The sequence below is a fragment of the Cordyceps fumosorosea genome (assembly GCF_001636725.1).
Source record: "Cordyceps fumosorosea ARSEF 2679 chromosome Unknown scaffold_25, whole genome shotgun sequence".
NCBI lineage: Eukaryota > Fungi > Ascomycota > Sordariomycetes > Hypocreales > Cordycipitaceae > Cordyceps > Cordyceps fumosorosea.
This window is the reverse complement of record NW_017387325.1, coordinates 25,209-41,549: the sequence shown is the minus strand read 5'-3', so window position 1 is coordinate 41,549 and position 16,341 is coordinate 25,209. Positions and strand designations below refer to the sequence as shown.

At 53.3% G+C, this 16,341-nt stretch overlaps 3 protein-coding genes across 3 annotated transcripts; all 3 read left to right on the top strand.

The window, feature by feature from the left end:
- Positions 1-1,908: 1,908 nt before the first annotated feature.
- Positions 1,909-2,775, top strand: ISF_07883 (haloacid dehalogenase, type II; the record flags this gene model as incomplete). The annotated part of the gene is made up of 1 exon (XM_018851486.1): positions 1,909-2,775. One exon carries the CDS (start codon positions 1,909-1,911, stop codon positions 2,773-2,775), a length of 867 nt encoding a protein of 288 aa, XP_018701225.1.
- A 1,913-nt stretch (positions 2,776-4,688) lies between these two features.
- ISF_07882 (karyopherin Kap123) lies at positions 4,689-5,614 on the top strand (the record flags this gene model as incomplete). The annotated part of the gene is made up of 2 exons (XM_018851485.1): positions 4,689-4,889; positions 5,009-5,614. 2 exons carry the CDS (start codon positions 4,689-4,691, stop codon positions 5,612-5,614), a joined length of 807 nt encoding a protein of 268 aa, XP_018701224.1.
- A 5,073-nt stretch (positions 5,615-10,687) lies between these two features.
- Positions 10,688-14,774, top strand: ISF_07881 (hypothetical protein; the record flags this gene model as incomplete). Its single annotated transcript, XM_018851484.1, has 2 exons — positions 10,688-13,655; positions 13,747-14,774. 2 exons carry the CDS (start codon positions 10,688-10,690, stop codon positions 14,772-14,774), a joined length of 3,996 nt encoding a protein of 1,331 aa, XP_018701223.1.
- Between the last annotated feature and the right edge of the window lie 1,567 nt (positions 14,775-16,341).

Below are 16,341 nucleotides of genomic sequence, written 5' to 3'. Positions count from 1 at the left end.
CCATGAACCCGTCACTTTACCCCGCTGGCACTAACAGCAACGCCCCTACAATGCCTGATGAGACCAGTGCAACCATGTTCTCGCTCAACAACAGACGCCGAGGCAGTTGATCTGCTATCAGCGTTGCACAGGATTTCGGGTCGGTCATGTACTGTCCTCGACGGAAACAAGACGATTGGAAATGCCGTCCAAGTTACGGTCTAGTGCACAAAGAATCCTTGCGCGCGCACACACCGGCTCTTCCCACCCCCTTCCCTGCTCAAGCCCAGCCACGGCCGGCCTTGTGCTGTCAGCATCGTATCGTTCTGGATGCTGTCACAGTAGGCAGATGATAACCGTAAACCCTCTGGCGGAGAAGAGAAACGGACCAAGCACCCATAGTTCACACTGGTTGCAGAGTGGGTGTGGCTGCGACATGCACCGCGACATGCACGGCGAGCGCCAAAAGCGCCATCGCAGATGCCTCTTTTGCACTCTGTCCGTCTCTCTCTCTAGAGCTCTCTCCCGCTGCGGGCATCGTGGTTTTGCGGAAGTCCCGGCAGCGGAGCCGAGGACTTGGACACCTCATCAGTGGACGGACGAACCCCGCGAAGGCAAGAAACCGCCCGTTGGGGGTTTCGCGCTGCAGACACCACATCATGCACAGACGCGCACGAACATGCAACTGCGCGGTTCTCAAGGAAGACGGCGTTTTCGATCAAGTCGCGCGGGCCAACGGGAGGCCTATCCCACGTCGGCGAGATGCAAGTGCCACTGCCACTTTATATTACATGGTGTTGCAGGTCGTTTGCACGAAATTGCAGTCTTGCTTTTTATTTTATTTTTATTTTTATTTTTATTTTTATTTTTATTTTAGATGCGATGGACATGCACAGTGCCAAGGCAAAACGATTGTGGCTTGTGAAACATGGTCGTAGGTCGAGAGGATAATAATAGACGTGCTAGGCCATCTTCCAAGAGTTGCAGGTACCGAAAAAGCCACGTACTTGTATACGCGGAGCTATGAACAGAGTGTACTGAGAATCGGAATGTGCATCGTGCATGTCGTCGCCCTGTGGAAGCGGCCTCGAGAGCACCCTGGGCGGCCGCTCGGTTCCCTGCCGGATGAAAACAACGGAGTGGTTGCTGAAAAAGGCAATAGCAATGGCCAACATGTCCGCAGCTTGGACCGGGGGGAATTCTTGGTTTTTTTCGGGATGGAAAGATGAAGCGGCCATGTCGGGGGGGATGTCTAGTTCAAGAGGCTGGATATACAGGATGAGCAGACTAGGACGAACAAGTAAGAAGAAGGAGGGTCAAGACAAGGGAGCTGGCTTGGGAGTTGGACGAATAAGTTAGCCACAGCTTGTTGAATTTCTTTTCTCATCTCCATCTTCACTTTTCACATGCAAGATGTAGCGGACTTTGGAAACAAGGCTTGGAGAAGTGGCCATTGCTCTTGCCCGTTGACGCGGCTCTGGTCGTCTTTCTCACTCGCTTATACATACATGAGCTGGGTGACATGACGAGTCGCCGAATTGACTCGGCTAGTCGAATGAAGCATCGCCATAAAGCCGCAACTCGAACCGCCGATATCAAGTCATCACGCGTAGCGCTTCTCAGTGACTCGCCAATTCGTCTGCCAGCGCAGACTAAAATCGCCTTCCTAGTTGGTCTGAGTCATCGGTCGACTGTAGAGAAAAGCAATGTAAATGTTGAAAATAAAAATGTCCAATTGAATGGCACAAAGTGAGGAGTGGAAAATAAGATACCAACTAGCACACTGACAAGCGTCGCCGGTCAATCCATCTATATATGACGACATCCGCCCCCGCGATAGCTGAAGCCGAGGCAGCTTAGTTCCGCAACCACGTCTCTCTACAACTGCCTCCGCAACTCTTCCAACAACACCCAATCACTGGCACAAACATGTCCCCGAGCGCCGTATCCCCCCTCGTCGCCGTCAAGGCGCTCGCGTTCGACGTCTTCGGCACCACCGTCGACTGGCGCACCTCGGTCATCGACGAGCTCGACCTGCGCGTCCACCGCAAGCTCGCCACCACCACCACCACCATCACCACCGCCGATGCCCCCGGCGCCGCCGCCCCGTCCCCGGACCTCCGCGAGCGCCTCGCCCACCTCCCCGCCGACTGGACCGCGCGCTTCGCCGACGCCTGGCGCGCCTCGTACTGGCGCTTCGTGCGCTCCCAGGCGCTCGCCGGCCTGCAGGACGCCTCCGCCGCCTTCAAGACCACCGACGCGCACTTTCGCGACAGCCTCGTCGAGCTCCTGGCGGGCTGGCGGCTGACCGGGCTCTTCTCGGAGGCCGAGGTCGCGTCGCTGAGCATGGTCTGGCACCGCCTGGCGCCGTGGCCAGACAGCGCGGCGGGCCTGGCGCGGCTGGCCGCGGCGCCGCTGGGGCTGCGCGCGGCGACGCTGAGCAACGGGAGCGCGGCGCTGGTGGCGGACCTGGACGAGTTTGGGGGCCTCGGGTTCGGGAGGCTGCTGTGCGCGGAGGGGCTGAGGGCGTACAAGCCGGCGAGGGAGGCGTACGAGGGCGCGGCGAAGGAGCTGGGGGTGCGGCCGGGGGAGGTGGCGATGGTGGCGGCGCATATGGCGGATTTGGAGGCGGCGCGGGCGGCGGGGATGAGGACGGTGTATGTGAAGAGGAGGGGGGAGGAGGAGTGGGATGACAAGAGGTTGGAGGAGGCGAGAGCGTGGGTTGATCTCTGGATCGACGAGGAGGAGGAAGGGTTTGTAACCTTGGCGGAACGGCTGGAGGAGATGAGAGCGTAGGGGCGGAGAATGGGATGAGGGCAATATGTAGGGGTGCTGCATTGAGCTGGATCTTCTCGAGTTGGGGTTGACAGTGCAATGCTTCTTGCTCTCGCATCAAGGTCGTCGTGAGATGCCACCCCACGAAACCATCAACAGACATGAATTCATTGTTAGATATCTCTTATTCCATCACTATTGTGTAAAGACTACCTCTTATCTCCTAAGGCCTCGTTGAAGTATACTCCGGAACCGTTCTACTCTCCGGAGGCACGGCATCGATACCTTCGCCGCTGGGTTGTGTGGGCATATATCTAGCGGATCGACATCATCGGTATCCTCATCTTTCCAGCATCATCCTCCCACAGCAGGACACGTCTCTCCTCCTGCTTGTAGAATAGCCGCCAGGTGTTGTCGCATTTCGGGCCGGAGCGGAAAGAAATGCCTGTATGCAATCGCCAGGTTGTTGTCTTGTGCGAGCATCTGCTTGTAGCACGTCATGGCCTCGCCGTGATTGAAGCAGTAGCTTCATAGCAGAGATCCAAAGTAAATTCCCCAGATCATAGTAAGGGCCGATAAATGCCCTTGCCATGAGTTGGTCATCGTGCCAGAGCCCATATCTTTTCTCTGTCCAAGTGTTGTTGTGACTGTACCAACCAGCCGTGTTGTGATTTGTGGCTGTTTACCTATGTACATACATTGGTACGGAGCCCCTTTCTTTTTTTTCTTGTATTTCTTATTTCTTTCAAGGCGTACTGTACAGTCGAATGTTGAATCTTGTACATTTTTCGAGTAGGGCGGAAGCGGCAGCCGTTGCGGTGCTGGTGGTCCCAAAGAATGGTTCGTCAGGGACATACTCGAAGATGATGCTTTGCAGTTCGGAGGGAGGTCAAAGAGGCCGGCTGGCATCTTATCCGCCGGCTTCTGCATGTTTCGAGACTTTCTGAGCTTCGTAGACGCCATTGATATGGAGTGTAGATCGAGAGTCGGTTGGTATTGTAATCGGGGATCAAAGTCGAATGAGAGGAAGTGTTTCGATTGACTGGATGTCAAGTATGATAGTAAGATGGAGCGTTTCAATTGACTGGATGTCAAGTAAAATAATGAGATAGAACGAGTGTAGATGGGACTGAGTTGTGGTTCAGCGAAACTATACGGATAGAGAAAACCGGAAGAGGCCAGTGATGATAGTGGTGATGTGAAGATAGCGAGAGTGATGAATAATGGTGGCTCACGATTAGGTGTACTAACAAAGCAGTGAAAATCGACCATACAAGAAGCAGCATTCCAAACTGAAGATCCAAGGGTGTACTTGGACCCCTCGAAGTCACCACCACAATCACATTTAAGACCACAGCCGTCAAGACCTCTACCGACAAGGAGTGGGCGATAGTCGTTAGATACCCTAACATCTGAGTCAGTAAGTAGGTCGTCGCCTGTGTTGCTCGAGAGAGAGGCACAACATTCTTACCTCTTTGAGCTGATTGTCGCTATTATCACTAACATCGCCATCATCGCCGTTATCACTATTTATTAACGGCTACTGGGTCGGCTTTGAATTCTATGAGCTAAACAAAGACGATGTGATCTTTGAAGAGAGAGGTTCCCCAGAATTGTGGTCCAGCTAGGGCTCATCATCGCCATCATCGCCATCATCGCCATCATTGCTGGCCTCTTCCGCGCCGGTCTTGACGGCAGCTTCGCGGGCGCTCGAGAGCTCTATTTGCTGACGCAACAGAGGGTGCAATGAGACGGAACATTGCTTACGATGCTTCGGTTCAACTCAAAACATGGGGACGGCGCCGACTCTGGATGAAGTTCAGTAGCCATTGACCTGTCCAGCACAAAGCCATCTGGCCGTCCCAGAGATGCAAAATGAGCCATGGTTTTTTTACCCACTCTTACTTCCAAAGCCTGTCGTATTTTTGCCGAGGATGGTGGGCAAGAAATTCGTCGAATTCGCCAAGGCGATGGAGTCAGAGTTCCTGCGCATCACGGATGGTTTGTCCAAGGGCATGCCGGCGCTCCAGTCGTCCTTTCGAAGCACCTTTCAAGGAGAGGATATGTTCCCGGCCAGATCCGCCCTTAGTCTTGTCGAAGAGCTTGTCAACTCTCTGCCCCCTCACCAGGTCATCGTGCCCCTCCTGGAGCAGTTTCCCACCTTTACTACGAGTTGGATTCTAGCTACAGAATGTCTGTTATACTTTTTCTAGGCAACTATACTACTTGCGCCCTTAATTTTATCTTTACCTAGCTTGAGCTACTCCTGTCTACTATTATTAACCTCTTTCTTAATAACGAGCTAAAGGTCCGCTACGTTGCCCTTGTTGGACTTATTCATCTGGCTAGGGAGATGGTCGACGAGATAGCTTCCCACAACGAGCAGATTCTCTCCTATGTGGTCAAGAACCTTAAGGCTGCCTCGCAGGCTGGCAACGACAAGAAGAATGTTGCCATTATCTGTTGGAGGCTGGCCTTTAGTAATGGTAACCTCGCCAGAGTCAAACAACGCGGAGATTTACAGCCCTGCGTCATCCAACTCAACGGCCACGTCGGCAAGGTCCATGTTGGGTACATGGCGAGGATTGTCGAGGCTCTCTTCATGTTGCGTCGTTTTCAGATAGCAATGCCTGTGTTGGGGGCTGGAACAGAAGAGCTGGAAGGTGGCGCGGGCGGCATGGGAAACTCGTTCTCAGCAGTGTCGATGTTGACGAAAAGCACCACTCATCAACGATTTCGTATTGCTAGGAGAGTTGCCAATAGAAAAATGATTGACGAAGTTGTCGTGACACTCCTGGTCGGCCCGACTGGGGTGTCGAGGACTTCTTGCTCGGAGGGCGGGGAGAAGCAACAACATTAAACGGCGGCGCTAAAAGACGGCGTTGATAATAAGAAGTAATGCGGACTGCAACGAGTTGACCCTTCTGCGTTGGGCGAGCAGGACCAAGCTTGCTCATCACAGTGTCTGTCTACGAAGGAGAAGTCGACGAGCAGCGAGCTGGTGGATACGACGTCGACGACGCCACGCGGCGTACTTTGCGCTCAACGTCTCGATGGCGCCTGTGTATCTGAGGCACAGGTCTCTAGGGAATGCCATCCCAGCATCTGGCTCGATTTTCAGGCACGCGCGCGTTGTTAGGTACCTCAGGCTGGGCCTAGATTTGCCTCATCGGCGCATGATCGCCCAGAGACATTGAATAATGGAAAAAGGGGGCTTTGGGTATCCACGCAGATTCATCTAGGAAACAATACATGTGCGCCCCTTTCTCGCTCGGCAGTTGTCGAGCAGGGAGGGTTTACCTATTGGTCATTGACAAATTGCCAGGCACGCGGGGTGCGTGGTGGTGCGCCCATAAACGGAGAAATTCATCTCGTTTCTTGAGATGAAACAAGATGACGAAGAAGTAGAAGTAGAAGAAGAAGAAGAAGAAGAAGAAGAAGAAGAAGAAAAAGAAAAAAGGGCCTTGTTTAAAGCAGCTATAAAAAATGACGGCGGGAATAAATTGGCAAGGACCGACTCCCCTTGGTATATTATTAAGGTCGCTGCATGGACGACAACCCTTCCAGGAAGTGAAAAGAAAAACTATATTCGAGGAGAAGCGAGATTTTACTTCCTCGCCAATCACCACACATCCTCAACATGATTCGCGAGAAGCGATGTTAGCGTGTTCCGGGGCGCGCACCGACAAGGACCACTCACTACAGATGCAGCATTTTTACGTCTTAATTAATGCCTTGCAGTCAATGCGAGCAATGCATGCAGAGGACCAATGACAAGTCGAGCTAGCACGGAATTAACAAAGCACAGCGAGGATTGACGACCCGGTTTCGCTGCATTCATCATGCATCACTGCCAAGCTGCCTCCATTCTGTCGCATATGCTGGGGCCCCGGAAGACAACCCGTTGAGGGTTTGTGCATCCGAGTGGCTTATTATCCGTAAATTACCAACTAGTTGAAGACTGACTTTGTAAGTATTTCACGCGCTTCGTCCGTTGGTCAATGCCTGACTAGGTATTTGCGCGTGTGGACATTGGCGACAAGTCACCGACATGCCGAGGCTTGCTGCTTCCCTCCGCGTTTCGGTGACTACGAATAAAAGAAGGCCGTTTTTCGACAGTTATCAAATTTGGTAAAATAGAGCCAGTGGTTCCCTCTTGGCCTCCACCTGCGTGGCCCTGCGTGGCTTGCGGTATGACCATTTCTGAACGCCTCATGGCTTGTGGATCGGCGGGAGACGGGCTCGACACAAGGAAAGGCCCCAAACGGGCCGCGGCCGCTCACCCTATTTTTTTCTTCCGTTTTTTCCTTTTTCGCCTGGTGAGGAGGCTTTTTCCCCTCCTTTCCAAATGACCAGGATTGTAGGAAGGTCCAAGGTGGAAACGAATTGCAACGCCAACGTGAGCGACATGATTTCCTTCTGTATTGGGACAGCCTCCCGCCATCTCTCTATTCTCTCTTTGTTATTTTTAACCTTTTGAAACAAGCTGGAAATGCAACAAGGACTTTTGGTCGACGCCACGCCATGGATGGCTTGCTGACTTTTCTCTTCCCTCTTCGTTGTAGCGTATCCGTCGTTGGCGACAAAGATTTGCTTTGCCCGAGCACCGGGCCGGTCCCTAGCTAACCAGCTAACACGTTAGCCCACGGAAGACAAAAAGGAACGAATCGTGTATGGTGGACTCGCTTTGGCTTGTCAGGGCCATTGAGCATTGAGAAGAGAGCATGAAAGCGCCCCCCAGTCTAGACTTGCCACCGAGGCCCGTGGTAGGGTTGCTTCGCGCCGCGCTCCGTCCTAGCCAATTCTTCAGCATTTTTCGGGAATCGCATCTTGTTGATTTTTGGGTTTGGAGCTGCAGGTGTGTTCGTCAACCTGGACAAGCCGTCCAAAACTAACTCAACTCAAAGCATGGCAGCCGGTGCTTGATTCAGCCCGGCCTGCTCCTTGAACCCCTGCACGTACCCGGCCAGGCTTTGATAGCGATGGGCTTGTCTCGTTCTACTGTACCCCCACAAATTCAAGCGGCACAGAGGTCACAATGAGCTGAGAGCCAACGATGCAGCTCTTGTCGGCCCACTGGATTCCCCCGCTCCGTCAGCTTGGGGAGGAAGCAAGGGGAGGAGAGGAGAGTTTCTCGCGTCAAGCCATAGACAGGGGGGATGTGATTGACCTTGCAGGGGCAGTTAATCAACAACTGCGCAGGAGCCAGGAGGGTGATTGCGAATAGGCCAACAGACATGGCTATCAGTGGCTTGTCCGAACGCGGGCTCTGTCGAGTAACTAGTTGGCGTTTGACATTGCCATATGTGCTGATAGTTTCTTACGTGTCGCCCATGCCAGCCAACATCCAGCGCCGTGGTACCAGTACTTAGGAGATGGGATTCTTTGTGAAAATGCATGGATATCCATCCATGACACGGGATCTCGTGCGACGCAGCGCATCGTCCGTGATATGCAACTGGATGGGCCGATTTCAGCCGTCAGTGCTCGGCGCTCGCTCGTTGACTACTTGCTGGGTGAGCAGCTGGTAGGCGACCAGTCACAGGAGACGGTAGACTGCCGCCTAGCAAGGTCAAAGAAGAATTGGAAAAGGTGACAACACTCGGAGGTCAGAGTGGAGAGGGGCAAATTGGCAAAAAGGGGTGGGCTTCACCTCGGAGTCGTGACGGAGGGCGGGTGGCTTCCGACAGGCTGGGCCAGGCACTGGATAACTACCAGTACCAAAGGAGAAGAGGGTGCGTCGCTCATCACAAGATCCTTGTCGGGGGTGACCCATTTGGCTGGGAAGTCTGGTGTCACTGCAGTCTGTTTATCCGTAGTTAGTTATTGGTGATTGGTGCCTTGATGCAGGAACTGTCAGTAGTTAGATCGAAAGGCACAGGCAAAGACGGCAGGTGGTCAAGGGCATGCATATTCGGATGCTGGCACATACGCACGCTCTTGTCGGAATCACACCATTGGGTTTCGTTGCAGGAGATTGTCCTTTGTTGGGCCGTGCCACGCGGTAGAGTAGCGGAAGTGGTGCAGCTGCATGCGAAGGATTGATGAGATGCCACCACATCCATCCGAGGACGCATGGATGCCATGTTGGGTTCGCATCAATCAATCACTCAATCAATCAATGAATGAACTGGAGTGGCCGAACGAAACATTAGTGGGCTGTGATGAATGAATACTGGGGTCGAGATTGGGTGGAGGCGAGAGCTCCAGAGTGAGTGAAGGCAATCCCTGCAAAATTAAAATAAACAACCACGGCATTCAGGAAGGGGGGAGGAACTGCTGGAGGTACTGGGCTGGAGGTGCTGGTGCTGGAGGAAAAAGCAATTGTCGCCGGTCGGGAGTGGCTGCAAGGGATCCGGAGAGATAACTCATGTAGATGAGACGGCCTCTCTTCCACAATTGTGCTGAAGGCAATTTGCATAAACAATTGCCCGTCTTGACAGTCCATGTGTTTATTTTGTATGGAGTAGAATAGATACATACAATACATTGTAACGCGCCCCCTATTACAGTGTACCCGGTGCCAACTGCCAGCTGCCAGCTGCCAGCAGCCCACCCAAGGGAGGAAAAAAAGGTTGCCAGCTGCTGCCAGCTGCCAACTCCTGTCGGCTGCCAGCTGCTAACTTTACTTACCACCCTACTCCGTACCGACAAAAATTAGCTTGGCACCAAGTTAGACCGACCAGGGCCAAACACCCACGTCCAGGTACTTCGGCCCAAATTTCGTCAGAGCTCTTCCTTGCCTCTCCTCCGTCCAACTATTCTTTCTTTTCTTCTTCTTCTTCCTCTTCTCCATTCTTCTGCGACCCTTCACGCGGTTGGATTAGAAACGCGTCGTGCAAGTTTGAATTCACCAGTTATTCGGTTGCGGGATGCTTCTCGTCTGCATCGTCGACACTCGTGTGAGTTGCCCAACCCGCCCACCACCATCACCACTACCACCACCGTCACCGCCGAGATACCTACCGACTCTTCGCAACCTCCCGACCGGCCGACCGTCCCAACTGACTGCCAACCACAGTGCTCCAAAATGATGTCTTGTTGATTGGGCTTCACCGTCTCCCAATTTTTGAATCGCTTTCCCGTGGCTCCGAAACGTCTGGCCACTGCTCGCCTTACCTCAATCCCCGATATCTGAATACCCATTGCGCCGGCCGCGATCCACCACTATTTCCGCCCTGCCTACCGTTTGTCTTGCACGCAGACCGCGAATCCAAACCGACCTACACAACTCTTTACTCTCCTATAGTCTTTCGCGCCGTCTTCTCTATCGCTTCTTGTCCAATCGCTGCACACTGTCCACGCCGACCACAAATCCACTTTTTGAACGAGTACAAGAGCAGCAAAGTTTCAAGACGTCCCCCATCTTCTTTCTGTTCCTGCTGGACGGCACGTAAGTAGTATTTCCTACGGTATAGCCATGCATACGACTAGTCTTGACCGGGTTCATAAATTATGAACGACAGTGTTAACAGTGCTGCCTCGTTGCCCCTGCAGAAACGTTAGCGATATTTCTTTTTTTCCATCGTCAGCTTAAGCGGCGCGCCACGCTAGCTACTCATGTAAGTCAGCCTAATCCGCCTGGAGTGTCACCAAAACGTCTCTTGTCGTTTGCTGAATGCCGGCCGCTCATTTCACTGAGAGCCTTTCACTTCAGAATTCTAGAATTGCGCTGACGAGGTCTAGTTGCTACCGGTTCATGTGCCCTTCTGTACGATCCTTCTCGCAGCTGTCAGTCGCAAAAGCTCGCGTGCAAGGATTTTGGTGGTTCCAAGACTACCCAGGCAGACCCGCTGATTGTCTTACCTCGAAACTGCAGAGGCGGCTCTAAGATTAATTAAAAAAAAGGAACACCATACGGGGAATCTTGGGTGCCTGTCGAACCTCTTCTCTGTGACCGCGTCCTTCGTCGTTGCAACATTTCATCGCCAAGATGACGGAGTGGGAGACGGAAGACGAGCACGGAGGCAATCTCACTGCCCGCCAGGTCTCGCGCCGGTCTTCTTCGCGCTCAGCAAAGTCTCGCAGACGATCCAGGACACCACCAAATCGTTCCATTTCACCCGCCCTGGTCGACAAGGCCGCCAAGCGCTCTTCACGCGACGCTACCATGGACGAGTCGATCAGCATTTTGGATCCTCGCCGATTTACACCAACTCTCCATGCCAACCTCGTTTCCGAAATTCTTACCTTGCGCCGTGACCAGGAAGATAAGACAAAGCTCATCGAAAGTCTCGAGACTTCCCTTTTCTCTACAAAGGAGGAAAATGAATCGCTACAGGCAAATTTTACTTCTCTCGGCAAGGAGAGTCGTTCTTTGAAGCGTCAGCTTTCCCTTCTAGAAGGGGGAACCTCTTCAGCTCTTGGAGAACTGGCTCGTGAAAGAGACGACGCGGTTGAGTCGATCGCTGAGACCAAGAAGAGACTCGATGCCGCCCAAAAGAAGATTCGTACCCTTGAGGACGACTCACAACGCGTTCACGACCTGTGGGCCAAAGAAAAGGGTGATTGGGAGGACGAGAGACGCAAATACGAGCGCAAAATTCACGTATCCGAAACTCGACTGAAGACGCTGCTTGAAGAAGTGGCCGTCCTTCAGGATGCCCAAACCAACGACCAAGAAGCGCACGACGAGGGAGACGAGACCCTGAGAGACAATGACGGTGCTAGTGTTCGCACCATGAGCATGACTGGCAGCCTCCGCTACTCACTGCTCAACAGTCCTGGGCCAAACAATCTCAACGGAGCATGCTTGGCAGATGAACTCAATCTGGATGACGATGACAGCGATGCTGCCGCTACCGAGAGCGTTCTTTCAAGTCCCCGCCACAAGCGCACAATAAGTCGTGACATGGCGCCTGTGGGTAGAATGCACCGCAGAGATTTGAGTCTCGAAAGCCCAAGCCGACCCGCCAGCGCCGCTCGATCCCGTCTCTTTTTCAATGCAAATGTTCTTGGCATCTTACAAGGCCAAGACGAGAAGCAAGCGCCGGCTCCCATAATGCCACCCACAAGCTACAGGGATACCGGTGTTCAATTCTCCCCGCCTCCATCGCCTAAGATTGAGCCGACTGAAAAGCCAGAGGCAGAAAATGTCGCCCGCATAGTCAATGAGATCGAGGCCAATCAGCGCCGCAAGCGAGTCCAACGCGGCACTTTTCCAGGCAAAGCTGTCGTCGCTGAGGAGGTCCAGCATCGAGCTATGATCTCTGCCGCTGCGCAGACGATTGCTACACCATTGAGTCCGCCTAGAACGCCTACGACCATGTTCGAGACTGTCACACCTCCCCCAGAAACGGAGGAGTCAACCATGGTATCTTCAGCAACACAGACAGATAAAGAGCCTGAGATGCCAATCCTCAACATTGTGCCCCCTTTGACACCGCCGTTGCCTGCTATGCCCATTCCTAGCATCAGTGTTCAGCCGCCGACCAGCAGACCGACCACACCTAGATCGCCCATGCTGCCGCCCTACATGAAAAACTTTGGCTGCCAAGTCAACATATCCTATGAGGTGCAGACGACGGAAGCTTCTGTCCAGACCGAGGGCATTCAAGTAGACAAGAGACTCGCGACCTTGCCGCCCCACCTTCAGCCCTCTGCCATCTCTTCTCGACCGACTTCCCCCAATAATGATGGCCCTGAACGCGAGAAGACTTTTACACCAGTGCCTGGTAATCTCCCACCACGGAATCCACGTCGCCTAGGTGGTAAGGCAACAGCCGATTTGCATTCGTCGCCTGTCTCCGGGGCTAGGGATGAGGATGATGTTTTGGACTCCTATCTGCGTAATGAAGATACGGAGAGCATCGGACTGAGAGTCACCCGACGCAATGGCGGACTTTTTGCTGGTTTTGAGTCGCAAAGCTCCGATGAGGCAGAAGAGTTTGCCGAGGCAGATGTGAGCGATTCAGAGTATCGCACAGCCCTCTCGGCCCCACGACCGTACTCGAATACGAATCGTCCCGGTAAACGAAACTCTTTTGGCGCAACCACGGCTTTCCCAGAGCATCCGGCTGCGAAACATACCACCGGGGGTTCCGCCAAACTGTATGGCACCGACATTTACAGCACCAGTGCTCGCTCAGATATGGACATTGGGAACCGCAGCCATAGGCGAAAGCTCAGCAAACCTCTGGAGAAAGTTGCAGTCCCTGGAACTGGCTCCAGCCGCTCGAGCGATATTCGTAAACACGCTATGATCCAAGGCTCCATTGCCAGCCAGCAGACTAGGTCACGAAGCCCAAGCCTGCCCGATGGCCGCAACCCCCCGTTCCCGATACCGCTTCGGGATAGTTCCAAGCGCTTGTCATCCTCCTTCATGAGTTCACCAAGTGAGGACTATAGCCCTACCAGGGCTGAGAGCTCCTACCGCAGAGGCAGCAGTCGCGGCAGCTACTATGGCGGCAGCGTCCGCAGGGTTCGCTCGGCAACTGCTATGCCACGCAATCACCGATACCGCAGACATGGCAGTCGATCCCCGCCGCCTCTTTCTGTGTCGACGGAGGCGCCGGAGAGTCCGAGCCTGCCTCCCTTGCCACGCAATGACATCACAACCCCGCGAGGCAAGGAACTTGGCGCCTCGTATAGACGCCATCGTCACGAGCTTTCTACCAACACCGACAACACGCTTAATACTGATCCCCTGTCTACCTCACAGGGCAGTGCTCACGCAACTGGCGTCGTCGATGCCATTGCGCAAACCATGGTGGGCGAATGGATGTTCAAATATGTCCGGCGTCGCAAGTCGTTCAGTGTGCCCGATGCCAGCGGCAAGGACGACACAGGCAATGACCGCCACAAGCGATGGGTGTGGCTCGCTCCGTATGAGAGGTCTATCCTATGGAGCAGCAAGCAGCCTTCTTCCGGCAGCGCGCTGATGGGAAAGACGGGGCGCAAGCGTAAGCTCTTCCTGCTCCTCATTCTTGAAATTGCCCAGTGCCTGCTCGCTTGGTTGTTTGGCATCATAGGCTAACCTTTCTTGTGCGGTAGTTACCATCCAATCCGTCCTTGACGTCAAAGACGACAATCCTGTCCCCAAAGGCGCCCAGACCATTTTTAATCGTTCAATTCTCATTCTCACGCCCCAGCGCGCTCTGAAATTCACGGCCAGCTCATCAGAGCGCCATTACCTCTGGCTTACCGCCCTTTCCTTCCTGGCGCACTCATCCCAGGCAGTGCCAGAGAACTTGTCGGCGCCACAACCGCAAGTAGTCAAACAGCCACATCAACAATCCGTCCCTGAATTCGAGCCACCGCAGACCAAGATACGTCGCCCAGGCATCAGGGACTCAATTCGGTTGGCGAAGAACAAGACTACCGGTGCTAACCGCGTTGCACCCCACAACGTACCCAGTCTCCCTAGCAATCCCTCGTCTCGCATGGGCGAAGTCTCGAGCTCCCGTCCTCCACCCTCTACCGGCCCAGCATCAGTCACACATCATCGAGAGGCCTCACATGATACAGCCGAGCCTCCGATGATCCAGCGTTTTACCGAGCGCTCGCAGACATCCTCACATGGCCGCAAGCGAAGTAACACGGGCGGGCAACAACACGTACCTCCGCCGCTGTCGTTCCGCGGCTTTTCAGGACCAGCCGGTGGCTTGCAAGAACAGGGTCACAGCACGTCGACCAGTACCCCTGCATCTTCGGATCTGTTTCACTCGCAGGCATCCAGTAATACTACATGGGGCGGCTCTCAGCGGGCTTCTGAGGCGTCGAGCCGGCCAGGCAACTTTTTTGATGCTATCGGAACTGTTCGGATGGAAGCATTCATCAGCCCGCTTGCGGCTTTGCAACCCGGGCAGCCGTCAGAGCAGGATGAGCTCCGACACCTTTCTCGTCGACGCAGCAAGGAGCACCGCCGGCGTCACAGCCGCAGCCGCAGCCGCAACGGTGACAGCTACAGCTACTACACTCGTGGTGGTAGTGTTCGGCGTGGTTTTGATGATTATTACGGAGGCAGCCGGACGGCTGGGGAAGAGGAATACTCCCGAGATGACCCTTTCAAGGGATTCTAGTCGTCTCTTGCAAATATCACCGACCAAAGCCAGAGGCTACGACTTGCAGCATTGCATCTGCATTTACAGGAGATTGCTCCTCACTTCACTTTTTATTCTTGTTGAAATGTTTTTTTTTACATCACGGACCTGGACATGGACGATATATGCCAATGGACATTTGGTGGTAAGCTACAACAGCATCTTTCTTTGATTGAATCAAGCGGGGCGGCGTTTTGTTGGAACTTTGTCATTCGATGAAGGCTTTTCTATTTCTGGGTTCTTTCTATATTTTTAACAACAAACTTGTGGAAAGGTAGTGCGATGGTTAGAAAATGAAGTTGGTGCAATGGTAAAAAAAGGGCGCTAACCCAAGGAAACACAAGACAGTGTCTCAAGCCGTCATGCACACTGTGAGCTCGTAGCAAAGCAGAGTTTGTCCAGGTAATAACACGGTGTGGAAGATGGAGAGAAGAAAAGGCGACTGGGCGCTGGACTGGGACAGGTTTAAATTCCTTGGTTGTTTTGCGCATCGGCTACATTGAAGCCAATAGTTGTGTCGACGTCGAAGATACGAGGTGGTATGTATGTATATGTACGGCCGTTGCTAGCGAGGGGGGAGATAGATGGCTCGACTAGGTAGGTAGGTAGGTGTGGGAGGGAGGGAGGGAGAGATATTTATCGCTGAGGAGACTATCCATAGATTGGTTGTTTTGTTTGATCTTGATAAATAGAAATGTTTGGCAGCGGAGACGGCAAATTAATAAATGGGTTGTTGGGATGGAAATTCTTCAACTGGTGTTATAAATAGAATGTAAATTTTAGGCATTGCTTTTGAGTTGCTTGTTAGTTTAGTGGTTAATGGGAGGCTTACCCGCTAACCTTGATTGGAGCACCGTTGTGGCCTATTTATTGCCTTGTTAGTACCTCTCACCCAGAAAGAGCACATTTACAACAAGACGGAAGCACGTCGCATTTAACCACGGTGCATCCATCTATCGAGATGATGGATAGCCTTGGGTATACACCGTTGTTCAAACCGGTAGCCCTTGGCGAGATCGGTCGGTCGGCTGTGCGATTTCCTCCTTGCCCCTTCCCGTCCCGTGCCCTCGTATTCTTGGGCGCGCGTCATGTGGCGCAGCCAGATCCATGAGGGCAGCATTTTCTTGGCGTCTATTTTAGTCGTGCCATTGACCGGGGCAGCAATCCTGGTGGGAAATTGGCCCTGTGACGGCGAACTCGGGGCTGCTGCTGTTGTTGCTGACTGGGCTGTCTGTCTCGTCTCGTGCCTTGAAACAGCTCCTCTTTGTATGTCCGTCCAGCCTGATGTCTGTCTGTCTGTCTGTCTGTCAGTCTAGTCTGCCTGTTCCGTGATAACGTATCCCTGCCATCATCCCCCCGCCATCCGTCAAATCCGTCAAATCCGTCAAATCCGTCAAGTTGCGTCTCAAGTTTCAAACTTTTGTTCTAGTTATTCTGCAGTGGCGTATCTTTCCGCTCCTTTATTTCCTCCCTTTTATTCTCTTTTTCTTCTCCTCTTCTCCTCTCTCTGCTTCTTCTGCTTGATGCTGCTCTGCCAGCAACCACC